The 19187-nt window shown below is 35.7% G+C and overlaps 3 protein-coding genes across 5 annotated transcripts; 2 read left to right on the top strand and 1 right to left on the bottom strand.

Annotated features, from left to right (window-relative positions):
* Window positions 1-6489: 6489 nt before the first annotated feature.
* Window positions 6490-8780, top strand: LOC106342926 (serine/arginine-rich splicing factor RSZ22A). 2 transcript variants are annotated; one of them, XR_001269900.1, is made up of 7 exons: window positions 6490-6572; window positions 6670-6758; window positions 6845-6933; window positions 7020-7269; window positions 7354-7479; window positions 7608-7810; window positions 7897-8780. XR_001269900.1 is itself a non-coding variant. In XM_013781989.1 (6 exons), the coding sequence occupies exons 2-6, from the start codon at window positions 6670-6672 to the stop codon at window positions 7642-7644; spliced, it is 591 nt and encodes a 196-aa protein (XP_013637443.1). In that variant the 5' UTR covers window positions 6490-6572; the 3' UTR covers window positions 7645-8780. The 2 variants fall into 2 exon arrangements, 1 of the variants encoding a protein (XP_013637443.1); XM_013781989.1 differs by having other exon boundaries at window positions 7608-8780.
* Window positions 8781-9270: 490 nt separating this feature from the next.
* On the top strand, window positions 9271-13501 carry LOC106340005 (probable cyclic nucleotide-gated ion channel 14). 2 transcript variants are annotated; one of them, XM_013778870.1, is made up of 8 exons: window positions 9271-9333; window positions 10040-10203; window positions 10471-11014; window positions 11109-11321; window positions 11765-12066; window positions 12145-12256; window positions 12339-12575; window positions 12695-13501. In XM_013778870.1, the coding sequence occupies exons 2-8, from the start codon at window positions 10175-10177 to the stop codon at window positions 13442-13444; spliced, it is 2187 nt and encodes a 728-aa protein (XP_013634324.1). In that variant the 5' UTR covers window positions 9271-9333; window positions 10040-10174; the 3' UTR covers window positions 13445-13501. The 2 variants fall into 2 exon arrangements, with proteins under 2 accessions (XP_013634324.1, XP_013634323.1); XM_013778869.1 differs by lacking the exon at window positions 9271-9333 and having other exon boundaries at window positions 9838-10203.
* Window positions 13502-14916: 1415 nt separating this feature from the next.
* On the bottom strand, window positions 14917-18648 carry LOC106342048 (ubiquitin carboxyl-terminal hydrolase 19). The gene is made up of 11 exons (XM_013780839.1): window positions 18392-18648; window positions 17805-17994; window positions 17628-17716; window positions 17454-17539; window positions 17194-17356; window positions 16977-17100; window positions 16447-16604; window positions 16276-16360; window positions 15972-16187; window positions 15836-15897; window positions 14917-15718 (listed from the first exon to the last, which is right to left on the bottom strand). Exons 1-11 carry the CDS (start codon window positions 18646-18648, stop codon window positions 15193-15195), a joined length of 1956 nt encoding a protein of 651 aa, XP_013636293.1. The 3' UTR covers window positions 14917-15192.
* Between the last annotated feature and the right edge of the window lie 539 nt (window positions 18649-19187).

Below are 19187 nucleotides of genomic sequence, written 5' to 3' on the forward strand. Positions count from 1 at the left end.
GTTTTCTGTCTCGTTGCAGCCTCATAGGCTCCACAAAACTTACAAATGAGATCATTCAGCTTATGCCACCTCTGCTTACACTGAATTGCCTGTCGCGTTTCATCTCTTCCAACCTTTGGAGAAGCTGCAAAGTAAGCATCAATGCGTGACCAGAAGGCACCTGCTTTCTGCTCATTCCCTACAACCGGGTCCTTGCTGGTGTTTAGCCATGCGCTAATGACCACTACATCATCCGAGACGCTCCATTTCTTCCTTTCTCTCTGATCTGTAGGTGAGTCTTCGCAGAAGCTTGAGGTTTCTGTTGCTTGAGTACTAAAGAAATGGTGTTCTGATGACCAGACATCCCCACCATGTGAAAACCTCTCATAAGGAAAGGGTACATGGATAGTATCTTGTTGACTGTTCAACAGATCAACAAAATTTGAGGGCTGAGTATATGGATTCGGAGAATCCATATCCTAAAATTTCAGAGAAGATAGAAAGAACAAGAGATGTGTTTGAAGACGAATGAAAAGGGAGATAGTGTTAGAAGATGAAAAGAAAGAGAGAAAGCAACGGTTTTAATAGATGAAAAGAGAGCAAACCATATCTTAACTCTATCAGTTGAGATGAGTTGACACATATCTAAAAACCATTTACAGTAAAAGAAGCATTCATCACAAGCATTCATCTTCTCATACTCACTAACCACAATCTAACCAACATTTATTAACCTAAGGACAATCCAGACAGAAGCATTTAACAAAAAAGCAAGGAAATGAAATCAAGTTTTACCTCACTGACAGTTTCAAATTGGAGTTGTGGTTACGGAGCTTGCTCGGCTACATCACTTGTTGTACATCCTCACCTTGCCGAAAACTGCTCAGTTTAGAAACACTAGTTATGGAACAAGAAAAAGATGATAACAACATCACTAAAAAGACTCACACTTCCCTCTCGCTATAAACTTAAAGAACATGACTAAAAAGACTCACATTAGATTGTCACCATTATGTCTGGTAGAGACGAAGCCAATGCAGAAAGATGTTCCTTGGAGTCCTGTTGAATTGAAAACCATCATCATTAACACAAAGTATACACAGTCATAACCAAAGAACACAGAAAGAGTAAAAGCTATTATCACCTAATTAACGTAATCATCATCCAAATCACCACCGTTATCAACATTTCCAAAGATAAGAATCGAGAGAGGCGTCGTTGGTGGTGGGTGGGTTTCGATAGCTCTTCTGACGGAGATCACGAGAGAAGACCGCCGTTTTCGCCGTGACTTGCCGACAGAGTCGTCCTCTGTTGTCGGATTCAATCGCTCTTCTTGGAGAGAAGACGAGAGAAGCCGGAGGAGACGCTGGGAGGAGCGACACCCGCTTCGGTCGTCGGCGGTGATGGGTTTCAATCGCCGAGATACGACGGAGGAGACGCCGTCACTTGCCGACAAAACACAGAGAAGATGCTGTCTTTGGTGGATTTCAATCGTCATCTTTGGTGGGTTTCGATACACTGTCGGACGGAGAACACGGAGTAGACGCCTTGTGTACCGACACCCGCTTCGATCGTCTCCCACGGAGAAGCCGAGAGCAGAGGTTGTGGATTTCGATCACCGCATGCGGAGAAAACAAGGGAAGAAACAGAAAGAATCGAGAGATGAGAAAAAGAGAAAAAGAAAAAAAAAATTAAATCCCTTCTCTCGCTGACACATGGTTGTGAAACCTCTTTCAAAATCGGTTTCCAAATGCCCAATTTAAAAATCGGTTACTTTGCTTTTAATGAGTTTTGATTTAATTAAATCTATCTTTAATGCTAAAAAACTCTGTTTAGAAACAGCGATAATTATGGTTTTATATCTGAGTTCTTATTCTTACTCAGAAAGGAATATAACAAAAAAATAGATCATAAATGTCATAATTGAGTGCCGATTTTAATTTTAAAAATCTTTAGTTGAACTTGTCTCCATCTGAATAGAAAAAGAAAGAGAACGGAAAAATTGCTGTCGTCATACTCTTCAAGTGGATTCTCGACGTCATTTCAATAATAACACTAAATAAAACTAATCTATAATCCCTTTCACTAAAACGTTGTCTTGGGTCTTGCTTAACCAAAGGCGCGCACTAAACAGCAAATAAGTAAGAACAAAATAATATGATCAAAAAAGTTATCCTTTGTATATTAAAAGATAAGCATTATAATATTTGAATTAGCCATGTATCATCACCACAATGAGCCTTACAATCCTTAAAAAATATATTGGTCCATTTTAATATATAATAAGTTTTTTATTTATGGTTTTCTATATATTAAAAGAGAAGCATTACAACATTTGAGGTAGCCTTTTACCAAAAAAAAAAAACATTTGAGGTAGCGATGTGTTTTCACCACAATGACTCTTGGAATTCTTAGAAAAATATGTCGGTCCATCTAAATATATATTAAACTTTTTATTAAACTAACCACAAATTCGTTATTAATGTTTTTAATTTTTCTTAAATAAAAATTACGAAATTACCTAATGTGGCTAAAGTATATACGGAAATTAATGATTTTGAATAATAAAGATTTGATAAAAATTAGTGTATTCTCTATCATATTTGTTTATTTTAAATTAATAAAATAAATTAAATAACTACATTAACCATGTAATAAAATTTAATTTTTTATGTATATTTTATATTTTGATTTTTTTTAAACGACTATAAATTACCAAAACTATTAAAAGTCCCACATTTAATTTTTTGCGATCCATGGTTCAAAGGTTTTTGTTATGATCAAATATAAATGATTACAAAATCAAATAAGTAAGAAGTCACATTTAATAAATATTAAGTGTAAACGATATATATATTAAAGTTAAAGTATATACCATCTAAAATATATAAATATTTTAATTTCGAAATTTTCTTTGAACAAATATTTTGGTAAAAATTATTGAGCAAATATTGACAACTTAATATTTAAATTTTAAACTTAGCTTTGAATTTTTTAAAAATTACTAAAACTATTAATCACCCAATGAAAATTTTGGTATCAGTTATTTAAAGTTTTTGCTATAAAAAATACAAATGATAAAATAACCATATGAGTAGAAAACATCATTTAATATCAATGTTTAAAACTACGCTATGCGCTAGTCGGGCGGCTGGTCTGGGTCTAGCGAGTTAGCAAAAAATCGGGGATTAATCGGAGATTAAACGGGGATTAGTATTAAACGGGGATTAGTTTTTGGTACTATTTTCAGTTTTTAGGATACGTTTTGTAATACATTATACTATTTTCGATAGTTGCCATTAATTTCCAATGGCCTAGTGGTAAGAGTTGTTGAATTTGTTCCCAAGTCGTTGAGTTCGACACTAACTAAGCGCATTTTGGATTCTTTTTTATTTAATTTTTTTAATCAGTGGCATAATCGTAATTTTCATCATCTTCCCCAGATTTTTTTTTTTTTAGGGTTTCGACTCTGAAGAGCTATTTCCATGGCGGACATCAGCTAATTTCATGCAAAACATCAAATTGTTGTGTGATTTCGTATTAGTTGTGTCTCAAATAGATAGATTTGCCATAAAACATTAGTTTTACACATTTAAAACTCAAAATAATAATAATTATATACCTATCTCCGATTTGCTCGCCGACTATGGTGAAATCGCCACGGCCCAGCTCCGCCGAGCGACTCGCCGGCGCCTAGTCGGGCGCTTTACCCGCGTTTTCGAACACGGTTTAATATATATCAATACTAAAAATACATACTATATATATATATTAGCGTCATTTAAATTTAATTATATACAATATAAAATAGAAAAAGTAATTGTTTAAATTCATGAAATTTATTTATGTGTTCACATCAATTTAATTATATATGTAATAGTTAGAGACTTTTTAATTTATTTAATATATATTTATTATTTTATAAATATGTAAAAGAACATATAATATATAAAAATAATATATATAACGTTCGTCCCGCGAAATACGCGATCTTAACCTAGTATATAGTTATTGCTTTGGAGGTTATTGTATATTATTGGTTTTTCCCAAACTAGTCTATGTAATTAATAGATTGCCACGTTAAACTTTTTACTTTCGCATTTTGATTAAAGGCTTGATTGGTTTTAAAGTACAAGTTGTAACTGTAACTACGAAGATTTGAGAATATGGATGTATGTAGTTATAAACGTTATTAAGCTATTTATACAATTATTATCACAACATTTAGTAGTTGGAAGCTAATTCACGTTAATTTCAAAAGTCAATGAATTTATCTTTTGTAAAATATTTTTATTGATTCACAGTATGTCTTCCCATATTTATAGAATCCGTATATATTTTTGTCGGATGATTTATCGAGATTCATATTAACTTTTGGCTAATATTGTTTATGTATTTTCTGGATTTGTAACTCATTTTTTATGTGTTATGGTGTCATATTTTGGATTTGTCATTTTGATGTGTTATTGTGTGACTGTGGAATCTCTTTCATATTTTATTATATGGATAACAATCTGGATACTAATATTTCTTTCATAGTATATTTATAATTGTTTTCGGAAAAGTGAAACTGAAGAAATGGCTCTCACGTACCATAAATTGGTTTCGTCATCTCAACTTTATACATGAGTTAACTCTAGTATTTTAAAAGTTATGATTAGTGAGTTAAAATGTAACGAATCATTATTTCAATGACACCATAGTTTGCAAAAATTACAAAATCAGTAAATATTCAACTTTTTGAATAGCAATTTTTTTTAAAAAAATTGAACTACAAAACCATCACATCAATAACAAAATTTTGTATGGAATTGTAAAATCATCACGCCAATAACACAAGACTTTTAAGAAATTAAATAATCATATTACTAATAACAATAAGATTTAAGAATTCTTCAAGTCTTTACAAATCAATCTCCCACTAACCCTCCTTAAAAATTGATGCACCTACAAAATACTTATGATGAGTTTGACTATCAGATACATCAACAATTTAATAATAAATTATCAATATGTTTAGCAAAAAAAATATTAAGCAATATAAAATTATTAAATATTAAAATTTAGCTTAATAAAATTAATAACAATCTTATTTTTTTGTTACACATAATAAAAATATATGGTTATTTTCATTGATTTCAACTTTAGATGAAAATTACAGTTTTATTTATAAGACTCGAATTACCCTATATTTTCTCCGAAATATTTGAAAACTAAAATTATTTGAAAACTAGAATTGAACCAGAACCAGATTGGATTTGAATTTATTTTGGGTATGATCCGAATTAAAATCCGAAATAACCGGACCAAAAATATACGAAATGTCATAAATAACCGATAGATCCTACATCTCTAGAACATAAAAACCCGAAAATGAATTAACATAGTCGAATGGAAAACTGAAATGCTGACAACTAGGCTTATATATCAATATTAATACTTTTATGTTTCATTTTAAGTATCATTGCAGGATAATTATTTTTGTTACAATGTTATTTTTTGTTTTTAATGCAATTTTTTTTACTAGTCTATCACTTTTACTCCTACAAAAATTAAGAAAAATAATAAATGTAATATAATTATAATAATTAAATAAGATTTAAACTAAACATTTAATTATAATTTTTTAGTTTGTGTTAAAAATCTAAAACGATATTTAATTTAGAAAACGGAAGAGGGTTCAGCTAATTTTCGTAGAGCCGATCATGTGAAAACGATCTAACGTCTTCAACCGTCACATGAAAAGCGGACATACTCTTCATGTGTGCCACCATTTTTTTTAAGTACTTATATATAAAATCTGTCCGAGAATCGAGAATCAGATATGGTCACAAGCTTGTTTTGAACAAAATGTCGAAATCTGACTATTACAAACCTAGCTTCGCGCATCCACTAAACCCGATAAGTTCCGCTAGGTTGTTTTTCGAAATCCTTCGATATCGGTAGCTGTTCTCAACCATCAACGTGACTCTCGGAAAAGTGAGGTTCTCCTCGTTTTCTCGGATGCCGGGAGTTCCTTGACGTTTCCAGAGTAGCTAGTTCCCACCATTTCTCTCTCTTCTCACCACCGCTGATTTTTTTTTTTTTGGTAAAAGTGCCACCATTTATTAAGAGGCTATTCGAACCGGAAGATTGATTTATGTAGAGTGTAATGAATTTAAAAATAGATAAATTTTTAAAGTTAGTTATGTGGATTCTGCAAATACTATAATTTCATATTTTATTAGATATTTTAATTCCGAAAATTTCAATAAAATCTCAAAATTTAATGGAATCTCAAGATTTTTTGTTTTGCCATCTCTCAAGATTGTATATTTAAGAATTCATTTACCAATAATTCCATGTGTTTAAAAAAATTTCAATGGGCCTTATCGTTTTGTTTTATTTAAAGGTTATATATACTGTGAGAGAAAAAGTATAATGTACCTAACTGTTTTTTGATCAATGGAGGCCCATGTAAGCCCAAAATAAGGAACGAGGACTTTAAAATTGACTTCCATCCCCATTCTTGGATTCGATAACCTCATAACCCTAATTTCACACGACCGAGGAGAAGCCGTCTCTCTCTTCTCACCACCGCTGATCTTTTCCAGGTGATCACTCTCTCTCTCTCTCTATATTCAATCGAATCTGAATTGGATCGAAATATTTGAATCGAAGTAAGTTTAATTTGCTGAGGTGATTGAACAGATGTCGCGTGTGTACGTTGGTAATTTGGATCCGCGAGTTACTGAGCGTGAGCTCGAGGATGAGTTTCGTGTCTATGGAGTCATCAAGAGGTAACAATCTCATCTCATTGAAGGGCTTTTGAGATGTAAAGTTTGCATTTTTCATTCTTTTGTTTTTGTGTGTGTTCTATGTGCAGTGTTTGGGTTGCAAGACGTCCACCTGGTTATGCCTTCCTTGATTTTGAAGACTCAAGGGATGCCCGCGACGCCATCCGTGATTTAGATGGTAGCAAGATGGATCTTTTGTGTTATTAAGGTGCAGGTGATGAGCTATTATGTGGCTTTAAGAGTTTGATATACTGTTTATGTTAGGCAAGAATGGATGGAGAGTAGAGGAGTCTCATAACCGCGGTGGTGGTGGAGGCCGTGGTGGTCGTGGAGGAGGTGATGGTGGTCGTGGCCGTGGTGGTTCTGATTTGAAGTGCTACGAGTGTGGCGAGCCTGGTCACTTTGCACGTGAATGCCGCTCTCGTGGCGGCTCTGGGAGGCGTCGCAGTCCTTCTCCCCGTGGTCGCAGTCCTCCTAGATACAGAAAGAGCCCAACCTATGGAGAAAGGCGCAGGTTATTGTCCCCTCTCTTGTTTCTGACTTATCAATGTGGGTCTAGCTCAGTTAACTGATTCACTGACTTGTCTTTTGGTTTCAGGAGCTACAGCCCTCGTGCAAGGTCTCCTCCTCCTCCAAGGCGTCGCAGTCCTTCTCCTCGTGGTCGCAACTACAGTAGGTCACCACCACCTTACAGAGGACGTGACGAGGTGCCATATGCGAATGGGTAAACTCCCTTTGGCTCCAGTTATTTACTCTAGAGATAGCTTCATATGTATATTGATCCTTCATAGGCTTATATGTTAGGTGTTGGTGATAAATACAAAGTTCATGTTTGTGTAATTGTTTATGTAGAAATGGCCTGAAAGATGTGCGCAGAAGCCGGAGCTGAGTGGTGAGGGATGGATGAGGAAACCTACTGTTTGCTTGCGACGTCAAGAGGACAGCTTAAGGAAAACTAGTATATGTATTTCACTAAAAGAAACATGTTTTTAGCTGTTGGGTGGATTTGGATATGCTTGCCTACTTTTGTCTGCCGTGGTTATGTCTACCGTTAGGTAAAAGTATTTTTTAATATTCCTACTGAAGTTCTTAAAAGACTTAAAAACAGAAGTTCTGAGTGTTTTTGTTTTATTATGTCGAGGTTTCTTCCGTGTTTCTACTGCTTCATTGCTTATCTCTGCTTCTCTACTCTGCCTTGGGGCTTCTTCGTTGATTGATTGACCTGCAATGGCTTCTTCATAATAATTTACTGCATTGTGGATCATAATGTTTTTTTCGGATCTCTCTCTGCTGCTTTGTTGCTATCTCTTCTTCTCTGCTCTGCCCTGAGGCTTCTTCTTAGGTGATTGACCTGCAGTGTCATCTTCATTGTAGTTTACTACGTTGTGGATCTACTTGTTTCTGCTTCATTGCTATGTTCTTCTCTGCTCTGCCATGAGACTCCTTCATTAATTGATTGACATGCAATGGCTACTTCATAATAGTTTACTACGTTGTGGATCTTAGCGTTTTCTTCGGGTCTCTACTGCTTCGTTGTTCATCGCTTCTCTGCTCTGCCCTGAAGCTTCTTCGTTAATTGTTTGACCTGCAATGGCATCTTCATAATGGTTTACTACTGTAGTGAATCTCTACTTGTTTCTTCTGGTTTCTACTGCTTCATTGCTCATCGCTGCTTCCCTGCGCTGCCCTGCCCTGCCCTGAGGCTTCTTCTTAATTGTAGTTTACCACACTGTGGATCTCCACTTGCTACTGCTTCTGCTTCCTCGTACGTTTGAAAGCTTCGTCAGCTCTGATCCTACCTTCTTCAAAACTCCTCTGGCCTTTCTTCTGAGAGTTTCTGAGCCGTTTCAACTTTCAAGCTTCATTTTTTACACACTGTGGCAGGTAGTTATTACATTCCAGATGTATTCTTTGAAAGCATGATAGCTTTTGACCAATGGCATTATAAAAATACTCTGTTTTAAGCCTGTTCCTTACAGGTTGGTGCAAGAAGTGTTTTCTTTTAATGGCACATACTCTAGTTTAGACCAGGTTTTATGCATGTCTTCTAGTAAAAGTTGATCTGAGTCTTGCAATGTAACATTTTTTAACAAAGATTGTTTCGCTTGTTGTCTTCCTTTCGACCAAATCCTTTATTCCGACTCTACTCCCTTTTGTTAAAGACTGTAGTACACATACAAGAACCGGATTTCAGACAAGTCGTTCGAACCAACCCTAATGGGGATGAAACCGAACCAAACGTACAGTCTGGAAAATTGTCCTAATGCACTTAATGCCAAAATACTCAAAACTTATAAGACCTAACCTGAACCCGAATATGATATTTGAATGCCTTATCCTCTACATACAAGTAACCAAACTCTGTTTTCATTCCTTTATTAACGAAAAGTTTCGGTATCACTGAAAAAAAGAACAGAAATCCAAATATATTAATAAAATATTTTTTGTCCTCTTTCATGCTTTTCTTGCAAATAAATCGGTCTATTCACATGGCCGGCTGATAAATGAGAAACGAATTTGGGAAATAAATCACAAACTGCCACTTGTTAGAGATACTCTCTCAATCATGTTGACTGAGGTATGATAAACCAGTATCCTCGTCTCGTCTCATATATATGACATTTACTTTTCAATCTCATTCCATTCTTACTCATATATGTTACTATATAACTTTGTAATGAAATCATTTGTTACCTTTTTTGAGACCATAAGAGTTTAAATTCATTGAGTCTATCACAAATAGTGAGCACAAACGATTCTTCCTTTAATAATCAAATTAATAAAATAACATCAAATCCGTTTAGTATGTTATAACCGCGTCATCGTATTAAATTAATTTTAATTGTAAATATTATTAAAAACTATTGAAAAGGGAAAATTCTAAAAAAGATTATTGAGATCCACAGGCATCAGAAAACCTTCAGAAGAATTGATATCATCTCTCTACCAAAATATATAATTTACATATTATATACAAATGGTTTTGTTCTCTACTGTTTTTCTTTAAAGTGGATTCATGAATCTTTCTACACAAAACGAGTGTTGATATTAGAGAGAACCGTCTTCTGCAGAAACTGTTGGTCATTGATCGTCTTTATATGCGTTAATGGAACGCACGTTCTCTCTCTCTTAAAAACATTTAAATTAATCAAAACAACAAGTAGTAGTAGTCTTTCACTCGTTCTAAATCTCCTAACGTGAGCTGTTTAATTAATCTCTCTCTTCTCCCTCTTCATCTCTTTTGTTCTTTTACGTGAAGTCAAACTCAATAAACTCTGTTACAGCCCATGAATGATCTCCTTCTCTCTCCCTGCCCTTGTCTGAACATGAAGAAGTCTGCTCAACATCTCATCCTCTGATTCGTTTCCCATTACCCTAAACAAGCAGAAGAAGAAGCTTCTGCTTTCAACATTACACACATGGAGTTCAAAAGAGACAATACTGTCAGGTTCTAGATTTTCATCAAAAACATCTTTTTAGAAAAATTAAATAAAAAAAAAAAGATTTAGATTTTTGGGTTCTCAAAAGTTGAACTTTTGCAATCCCAATAAAGTTTTGATCTTTTTTTTTGCCTTCTTAGGGTTACTTTTTATGATTTTTTTTGTTCCTTTTGTTACAAGTTTCCTCTTGGATTGGACTAAGTCTTTGATTATTGATTTTTTTGATCTCATTGTTAAACCCCAGTTCTTGTTGTTGTTTGTTTGGTCTGAAACAGATTCTATGGAGACGAGAAGCAAACCCTAGAAGTAACAGAGAAGCGTCTACCATTACCAATGTTCAAATCATCAGCAGCTCTATTTCAAAAACAAGAGCTAGGAACCTCGAAGAAGAGTATCTTCAAGATCCCTAGGTTCGGTAGATTCAAAGTCTTCCCGGAGAATTTCGAGATCGAGAGAGACAAGATTCTAGATCCTGGTGGTGACGTGGTGCTTCAATGGAACAGAGTTTTCCTCTTTTGGTGTCTCGTCGCTCTTTACGTAGACCCTTTGTTCTTCTTCCTGTATTCAGTCAAACGCACTGGACGATCCTCTTGTATGACCACGGATTTGAATCTTGGAATCGTCGTTACTTTCTTTAGAACGCTAGCGGATCTCTTCTACGTATTGCACATTGTCATCAAGTTCAGAACGGCTTACGTGTCTCGCACTTCGAGAGTGTTTGGTCGTGGAGAACTTGTGAAAGATCCTAAGTTGATTGCTAGAAGATACTTGAGATCAGACTTCATCGTTGACCTCATCGCTTGTTTGCCTCTTCCTCAGGTATTGTATTACTACTCAAAAAAAAAAAAAACATTGACTTGTTTTCTATTAGAGAGTTTGAAAATGTGTATAATCAATTCTTTTTGATATGCAGATTGTTAGTTGGTTTATTTTGCCATCAATCAGAAGCTCTCACTCAGATCATACAACAAATGCACTTGTCCTCATTGTTCTTGTTCAATACATTCCTAGGCTTTATCTCATTTTCCCTCTAAGCGCTGAGATTATCAAAGCTACCGGAGTAGTCACAACCACAGCTTGGGCCGGTGCTGCTTACAATCTTCTTCAGTATATGCTTGCTAGTCATGTGAGTCACTAAGTCCTCCCTCTAAGCAACTCACAAGAGCTTCACACTTAGTCACATGCTAGTAAGATATAGTAGACACTGAGCTTCCTTCAAAGTAAACACATTATATTATCCTTATACTGTTGAGAAAATTCGCGAATTAAACTCGAAGAAAGCAAAAGGCAACTAAATCAAATTCGATTGAGGAAAATACCCATTTTAGAGTTTGTTTATTGTTTTGTGAATGAATAAATTATAATCCTAAGATCCGTATTTAAATTGCTAAAAACCCGAGTTTTCTACTAAAGATGATTTTCTAATCTTAAATACTAAATGTGGTCTTTTATCGATGCATCAAGATATAAATCACTTCTAAAATCAACATATGCAACTTACCTAAGTTTAAAGGTTGGTTTTACTTTTATGTAATGTTATCCTTATGCATTCACATTGTTATTGTGCAGATTCTAGGAGCGGCGTGGTATCTACTGTCGATACAACGGCAAGCTACATGTTGGAAAGCAGAATGTCATAAAGAATTTGCGCCTCTAGAATGTGTTACAGATTTTTTTGACTGTGGTACATTGCACCGACCAGACCGGAATAACTGGCAGAACATAACGGTTGTCTTCAGCAACTGTGATCCTTCAAATGATATCAAATTCACTTTCGGGATCTTCGCGGATGCTCTCACCAAGAACGTGGTTTCTTCGCCGTTCTTGGAGAAGTATTTGTATTGCTTATGGTTTGGATTACAGAATCTAAGGTACATTCATTCCTCTTATCCATCGCTTACCTGTTTTTTTGTTGTTGTTTTTATCCTAACGTGTCTTTCTTGTTAAAGTTCTTACGGACAGAATCTTGATACAAGCACCTCTGTTCTTGAGACCATGTTTGCTATCCTCGTGGCTATCTTTGGTCTTGTTTTGTTTGCTCTTTTAATCGGAAACATGCAGGTAAAATGTGAATCTTATTTCTTGTTATCATTGGTTAACAAGATCGAAAATGCTTGACTTATGTTTTGTTTAATATATTTAGACGTATTTGCAATCGATCACTGTGAGGCTTGAGGAGTGGAGACTGAAGAGAAGAGACACAGAAGAATGGATGGGACATCGTCAACTACCTCAGGATCTTAGAGAACGAGTGAGACGTTTTGTTCAGTATAAATGGTTAGCTACTCGAGGAGTTGATGAAGAAACCATTCTTCATTCATTACCAGCAGATCTTCGAAGAGACATCCAACGACATCTCTGTCTTGACCTTGTTCGTCGTGTAAGTATATTCTATAAGGGACAAAGTCCCACATCAGAACTTGTCATTTTCCCGTTGGTTTTGAGTTGGAAGCCCGTCTAACTTTATATATTTATCGTCTAAATAAATACATTTTTCAGGTACCGCTGTTTGCGCAAATGGATGATCAGTTACTAGACGCGATATGTGAACGGTTAGTGTCATCTCTAAGCACACAAGGGAACTACATTGTACGTGAAGGTGATCCAGTGACGGAAATGCTCTTCATCATCCGTGGAAAGCTCGATAGCTCGACGACTAACGGAGGCAGAACCGGTTTCTTCAACTCAATCACACTCAAACCAGGAGAGTTCTGTGGAGAAGAGCTTCTTGCATGGGCACTGCTTCCAAAATCAAAAGTAAACTTACCATCATCTACAAGAACGGTGCGAGCTTTAGAAGAAGTTGAAGCCTTTGCTTTACAAGCAGAGGATCTCAAGTTTGTTGCTAACCAGTTCAGGCGTTTACATAGCAAGAAGCTGCAACACACGTTCCGTTACTACTCTCACCAGTGGAGAACGTGGGCTGCTTGTTTCGTACAAGTGGCTTGGAGACGGTATAAGAGAAGAATGGTGGCTAAGAGTCTTAGCTTGGCTGAGTCATTCTCATCTTATGAAGAAGAAGAAGCTGTTGCGGTTGCAGCTGAGGAGATAATGAGCCAACAAGGAGAGAGACAGAGCAGTAATCCATCGCGTCATTCTACTTCTATTGGGAAACCACATTTTGCTGCAACGATACTTGCTTCGAGGTTTGCTAAGAACACGAGGAAGACGGCTCATAAGTTGAAAGACGTTGAGGTACCTATGCTTCCTAAACCGGATGAACCTGATTTCTCTGTGGATGGAGATTAACCCGTTTTGATATTAATCAAAATCTATTTAAAGTTAGAAAACCAGTTTGTTAAAAATCAAAACTTTGCTGCTTAAAGTTAATTTCAAAAATGGGTAGCAGTTTGTATAAATACATACTACACATCTGACCATTTTATATTCAGATTCGAGATTGTTTTTATCAATTTTTGTATGAATTATATTCGGATCAAACAAAATTGTTATAAGGATACATTAAGTTTATATCGAACTAATAAATGAAAAACAAACTACCAATAAAAATAAAGAAAGCTAAAAAACAACCTATTTAGAGCTGATTCTTTCATTAACACAGTAAAAACTCCATAAAAGAATAGTATTAAAACTATAATACCTCATATGTTCCAAAAAGATTTATATTTTAGAATTTTCGCACTTATTAAAAAAATATATTAAATTTTAGTTACCAATGTAATATTTTCGTAATTAATTATTCTCTACGACTTTTAACCAATAGAATTTTAATAAATACTATTATATTTTTAAAATTTTACAATTTATCATTAATTAATGCATTAAAAATATATATACAATTTTTTTAATGAAAATTTATTCTACAATATGTTTTTTGGAATGGAGGAAGTATTTTATAAATTAAATTAATCATAAAATTTCATATATTAACATGTTTTTATGTAAAGTAAGAATAATAATTGTTTTTACTGTTAATATGTTAAATACATTTTATAAGCTTGTTTTTTTATATTATTCTTATAAAATTAGTTAGAATAAAAAGTATATGCATCGTACATATGTGTTAAAGGCAATTATGAATGGATTCCGTTGTGCCGATGGGTCAAGTGTAACTACGATGTATCTCACCATAGAGGCTCCCAACCCTCAGGTATGGGTCGGATTATTCGAAACCATTTAGGCAATGTACATGAATGTGGTATGGATAAATTTGAAGGACGTCACACAGTGGAAGAAGGAGAATCAACGGCATTGATTTGGGCTATGCAAGCTACATTTTCCTTGGGTTACAAGAAAGTTGTTTTTGAAGGAGAAAATATCCATGTGATTAAATGCATCAAGGGTCAAGCTTTCAACTTACGCCTTACTCAATTTATTCATACCATCGCAGCTTGGAAGAATCATTTTGAAACAACTCAATTAATAGGAATCAAGCCTCAAACTCATGTACTGATCTATTAGCTAGAAAATCAATTAATTCTGAAAATCTATGGAGTGTGTTCCATACTTGTCTGAGATTTTTAATCTCCAATGTAATGACAGATCAATCTCCATATAATAATAATTGTTTTTACCTAAATATGAAATCATGCTTTGAACCTTTGAGCCATTTTATAGATTCGGTATACCGTGTTAATAAAAAAAAAAGGACTGACCAAATACATCTTTGTGTACTTTATTTGAACCAAATGAGACAAGGAAAAAAGGAGAGTGATTCACTGATTCCATTCCAAACCATGCTAATAGTCTAATTCGAACCGTATTTAACCGGTCCAACAACCAGAGTTCGATTTCTGTATTTTCCAAACCAAAACAAGCACAAAGGTATCACTGAGTTCGTCCTCCATTAATCGTTCTTGCTATAAGAGTTTTGGGTCCAATGGTAAAATCTATTTAAAAGGACAAATAAAAGTCAAAAGAATAACTCACTACGTACTTCCGGATCCTGAAGTTTCTATATCTCACACATGACTAAGTAAACTTCAGGCACAACAAGTCGCAGCGGCTAAAACAAATTTGCCAGCATTATTGTTAAGTTAGAAGCTCCCTTGCTGATCTTCACCATCCTTTTGGATAGATTCAGCATTATCAATCATCTCAGTGTCTGAATCCTCTTTCTCTCTGTGTTTGGACTCTGTAGTAGCAGACCGAGATGAATTAGTAATGTCCGAACAAGGAGAATCAACAGCCGGATTTTCAACCGTTGGATCTTCTTTCCCATTTGCTACTGCTGCTTCTTGATGATCTGTTCCAGAATCATGTTCTATGTCAATAGAAGGGTTTGATTCAGAATCTACTGTATCAAACCCAGAATCTACTGTATCAACCCTTTCAGCAACTTCAGAGACAGTGGATGATGCCGAAGATGATGAATCTTTTTTGCATTCAGGGTTTTCTGAATGTGAGATGATGCCGTTGCACATCGAAGACACAGTGGCACCATTTGTTCCCGCCCCGGAACTCTCAACAGAGCCATCTTCGCTAGCCTCTGTGTCCACTGTATCTGTTTTCTTCTCGTCTTGAACTTCTTCTGATCTAAGACTTGATGGTCTGGCCTGAACCCTGCACCAACCAACAGCCAACATAAAGAAACCATAATCTGTTAAAGCTGATTCTCTTAATACAAGAGGAAATATATTTTTCTTGTCAACAAAATAGTTGATAATGTCAAGGCTCTACCTGCTGTAGAGAAGCATGTATGCTCGTTGAGACAGGACATCTTCTAGTTCAACTTTCTCCACCTGCGAGTATTTTGAGACGAGATTAGAACATTTATGAAACATAACAACAAGAGTTGATAAGAGATGATTCCTACCTCAGAATCGTCTATTCTATACCAGTCTCCTCGGAAGTCCTTAACGTAGCAAATGTAGTGGCCGAAAAACGAGGCATTCAACATATCTAAATGGACAATCACAGCGTAGAGTTTGTATACATCTGATCCTTCTCCTCCTCCACAGCTCATGTAAGGGCCAAGATCAAGTGTCTCTGGAAAACTAATTCTTTTGTTCAGCTTACCAAACCTCCCACCCTGTGCATAGTTTTAGATTCATTAGACAACCAACGTTAGAGGAACAGGCAGACGTAAAGAGACTAACTGAGAGGAATGGAGCTTATACCTGGAATCTTTTTAAGGCAACTGTAAGTATATTAGGGGCAGAACGGATTGAAAGGCGTTTACATGCCTTCACGTAATCATTGCATCTGGAAAGGAGAGACTAAGACTTTCAGAAACATTTTCCATTCACAAGATAAGCATATCTAAGGCTGCAGAAGGAATTTAAAAGTACCTATCACATTTGTAAAGGTTATCTCCCTGAAGCCATTCTTTAGCTGTGAACTGATCGAGACATTCCTCCAATGATACCGCATCCCCGTGGATCTCAACGGTTAAGTCCATCATATTTTCGTATTGGTCAGAAACATTACTGCAAACAGTACACTGGACCTGCAAAGGTTAAATAGAAAAGCTCAGCAGATGAATGCATTACAAAAGAGCGTTATGTTGGATATATAACAACTAAAGCCAACCAGCTGAGAAAAAAAGAGTACAAAGGCAGTTGAGATCATGATTCCACAAAAATTTCATTTTATGAGACACCATTGTCCAAGGATAAGTTTACATTCGCTCACATTACAAGTCTCTTAAGAGTAGATTAATAAGATAGATCCAATCCAGCCCCTAGGCTAACCTGAATTAAACTTACTACCTCGTAACCCCATTATTCAAACATAAGACTTGACATTATCTTAATTGTATTAAAGCTAACAGGTACATCATCGCATTACTTAACCTGCTACTGGGAATAGGAAACATCACCTGTGACTGAAGGAGACCGCCAAATATGTATTGTATAAGGGTTGTTTCTTGAGCACGAGGAGGCACCACCTTTTCTCCACCGAACTCCTCAAGGCAAACAGATTGCATCATGTCAATCACAAACCTAAAATCACATGAAAGTTAATAAAAGCATTAGCTGAGAGTTTGACAGAAACTTCACCGCTTAGGCTAACACTAACAAGTAGCAATTGCTAACCTCATCAACTCATGAGCATCTTCCTGTCTCCCATACCCAAGATTCCCACCAATGTTAGGTAACCGCGAAATAATGTTCATTGGTGAAAAAGGAAACCGGCTTATGTTTGCTCTTTCGAGATGAGTTTCAAACTCGCAGAGAAAGCACCAATCATTGCGCCTGCCTGTCAAAACAAACCACAGACTCAAAGTTGAAGCAATACAGAAGCCCCCAATGGAGGAGATGTGAAGCATTGACATTCCCTTCAACTAGAAACTCACATTCTCTCTTGTGGCCTCTCTCTAGTAGGTACGCAACAAGAGGGCGTGTCCAGGAAAGGCATTGCAGAACCACATTAGCAAAACAACTGAAACAAGATTAACAAGATCAGACTGACGCATACAAAAATAACAATTTTCTTTGAAGCTACACTAGAAACCAGAAGAACGCAAAACCTGTTTCCACAATTGGTGAGCCCACAAGGAGCCAAACCAGGTTTGTCCCAGTTGAAGTACTGAACAAAGGTTTCGTATGGGAAAAGAAGCTGCAGACAGAACACATCAGACTTGTCACAATCAAAACTATCAAGAAGAAGAGTGTCAACATCAGATGAGCAAAAGATGAGACATTACGTCTCCTGGCTTGATGATTTGGCTCAGCTTAGGAGACAATGCAGTCTTAGACGCAGAGCCATTCCCAAACAGAGAAGCTTTCAAACCGAGATCATCTCTTCTCCCCGGCGATGAGCCAGTAGTAGTCTTAACCACCTTGCATTTTAGTTTATGCCCCGCGTTCCAGTCTGACCTTTGGCACTCCGCAGAGCTAGTGAACGATAACAGAGAGAATAAATGAAACAAATTTAAGAAACAGATGCAGTAAAGCATCCTGAGTATCAAACGTTTAAGACAAAGCAAGACTGTTCTGTAGAAACATTACAAAACATTGATAATCTAGAGGATGACTTGTAAGGTCAAAGCCGGATTCTTTCAGACAAAACAAAAACCTAAAAATCAACACTTTCGCAAGCAAGACTGTTGTGTAATAACTTTGGAAATCACAAGGTAAAACAAGTAGTATGATGACTTATTAGGTCAACGATGGCTTCTTCTTGTGCTGTAATAACAATTAGTAACGACAATGTTCCAATTCTATCTACGTCAACATCAAATCCAAAAAAACCCTAATTTGGAATCAAGGAGAGGGAGGTGGTGGTGATTACCAGTAACGAACGGATTTGCAGCGAGAGCACTTCTTGGTGGTGAGATTCCCGCAGACGGAGCATTCAGACGCGTCGGGAACCATGAAATCTCGGCGGAGGTCGCTGTCGAAACCGCCGGAGCCGCCGCCGCCGTCGACCTCGAAGTACTTGGCCGCCGTTCGTTTGACAAAGAAGAGGAGGCCGAAGGAGAGGAGGAAGAGAGTGAGGACGAGCTGCGTGAAGGAATTGAGATCCCACGTCAATCCAACTTCGTGCATCTAATATCCTCTAACATCGATCTCCAAGCTTAGCTTCTTCCTCTTTCTCAGATTCGATTCGGAGATGCCGAGGGAATCTCCTCTGCTTTTCTTTTAATACTCTGTTTTGTTTACAAGTTAAACAAGATTGGGCCTCATAATAAATCATCTTGTCATTACGACCATGACATGAGCGCCATTTAATTACATTTATTTTCTTTCACTCTATTTATTTTTCTTTCTAAATTCATTTGATTTAATATATCAAAATTAAACCCATTTTATGGATCATTTAGCTAGGTTTTATTTATAAATTATACCATTAAATATTTGAAATATATATATATATATATAGTAATATAGTAAAACCAATTTCTAACTGATTAATTCATAATATTACTATATACTATAAACATAACTAAATTATGAAATCACATAATAAATATAGTTAATTAATTTAATAATTTATCAGTTTTATAAATTTAAAATAAAATTAAATATATACACATAAATCGTAAATTCATTTTAAACATATCTAAATTTAGAAATGTGAATAATCT

Source organism: Brassica oleracea, chromosome C4 (genome assembly GCF_000695525.1).
Source record: "Brassica oleracea var. oleracea cultivar TO1000 chromosome C4, BOL, whole genome shotgun sequence".
In the NCBI taxonomy this organism is placed as follows: domain Eukaryota; kingdom Viridiplantae; phylum Streptophyta; class Magnoliopsida; order Brassicales; family Brassicaceae; genus Brassica; species Brassica oleracea.

Bases quoted from the DNA above. Each gene is read 5' to 3' on its own strand.
- LOC106342926 (XM_013781989.1), top strand. From the start codon at position 6,670: ATGTCGCGTGTGTACGTTGGTAATTTGGATCCGCGAGTTACTGAGCGT. The intron at 6,759-6,844 runs GTAACAATCTCA...TTCTATGTGCAG, and splicing joins GTCTATGGAGTCATCAAGAG to TGTTTGGGTTGCAAGACGTC. The intron at 7,480-7,607 runs GTAAACTCCCTT...TTGTTTATGTAG, and splicing joins GAGGTGCCATATGCGAATGG to AAATGGCCTGAAAGATGTGC.
- LOC106340005 (XM_013778870.1), top strand. From the start codon at position 10,175: ATGGAGTTCAAAAGAGACAATACTGTCAG. The intron at 10,204-10,470 runs GTTCTAGATTTT...GGTCTGAAACAG, and splicing joins AAAAGAGACAATACTGTCAG to ATTCTATGGAGACGAGAAGC. The intron at 12,576-12,694 runs GTAAGTATATTC...TACATTTTTCAG, and splicing joins GTCTTGACCTTGTTCGTCGT to GTACCGCTGTTTGCGCAAAT.
- LOC106342048 (XM_013780839.1), bottom strand. From the start codon at position 18,648: ATGCACGAAGTTGGATTGACGTGGGATCTCAATTCCTTCACGCAGCTC. The intron at 17,101-17,193 runs GTTAGCAATTGC...ATGTGATTTTAG, and splicing joins GATGCTCATGAGTTGATGAG to GTTTGTGATTGACATGATGC. The intron at 16,188-16,275 runs GTATAAGCTCCA...AACTATGCACAG, and splicing joins TTGCCTTAAAAAGATTCCAG to GGTGGGAGGTTTGGTAAGCT.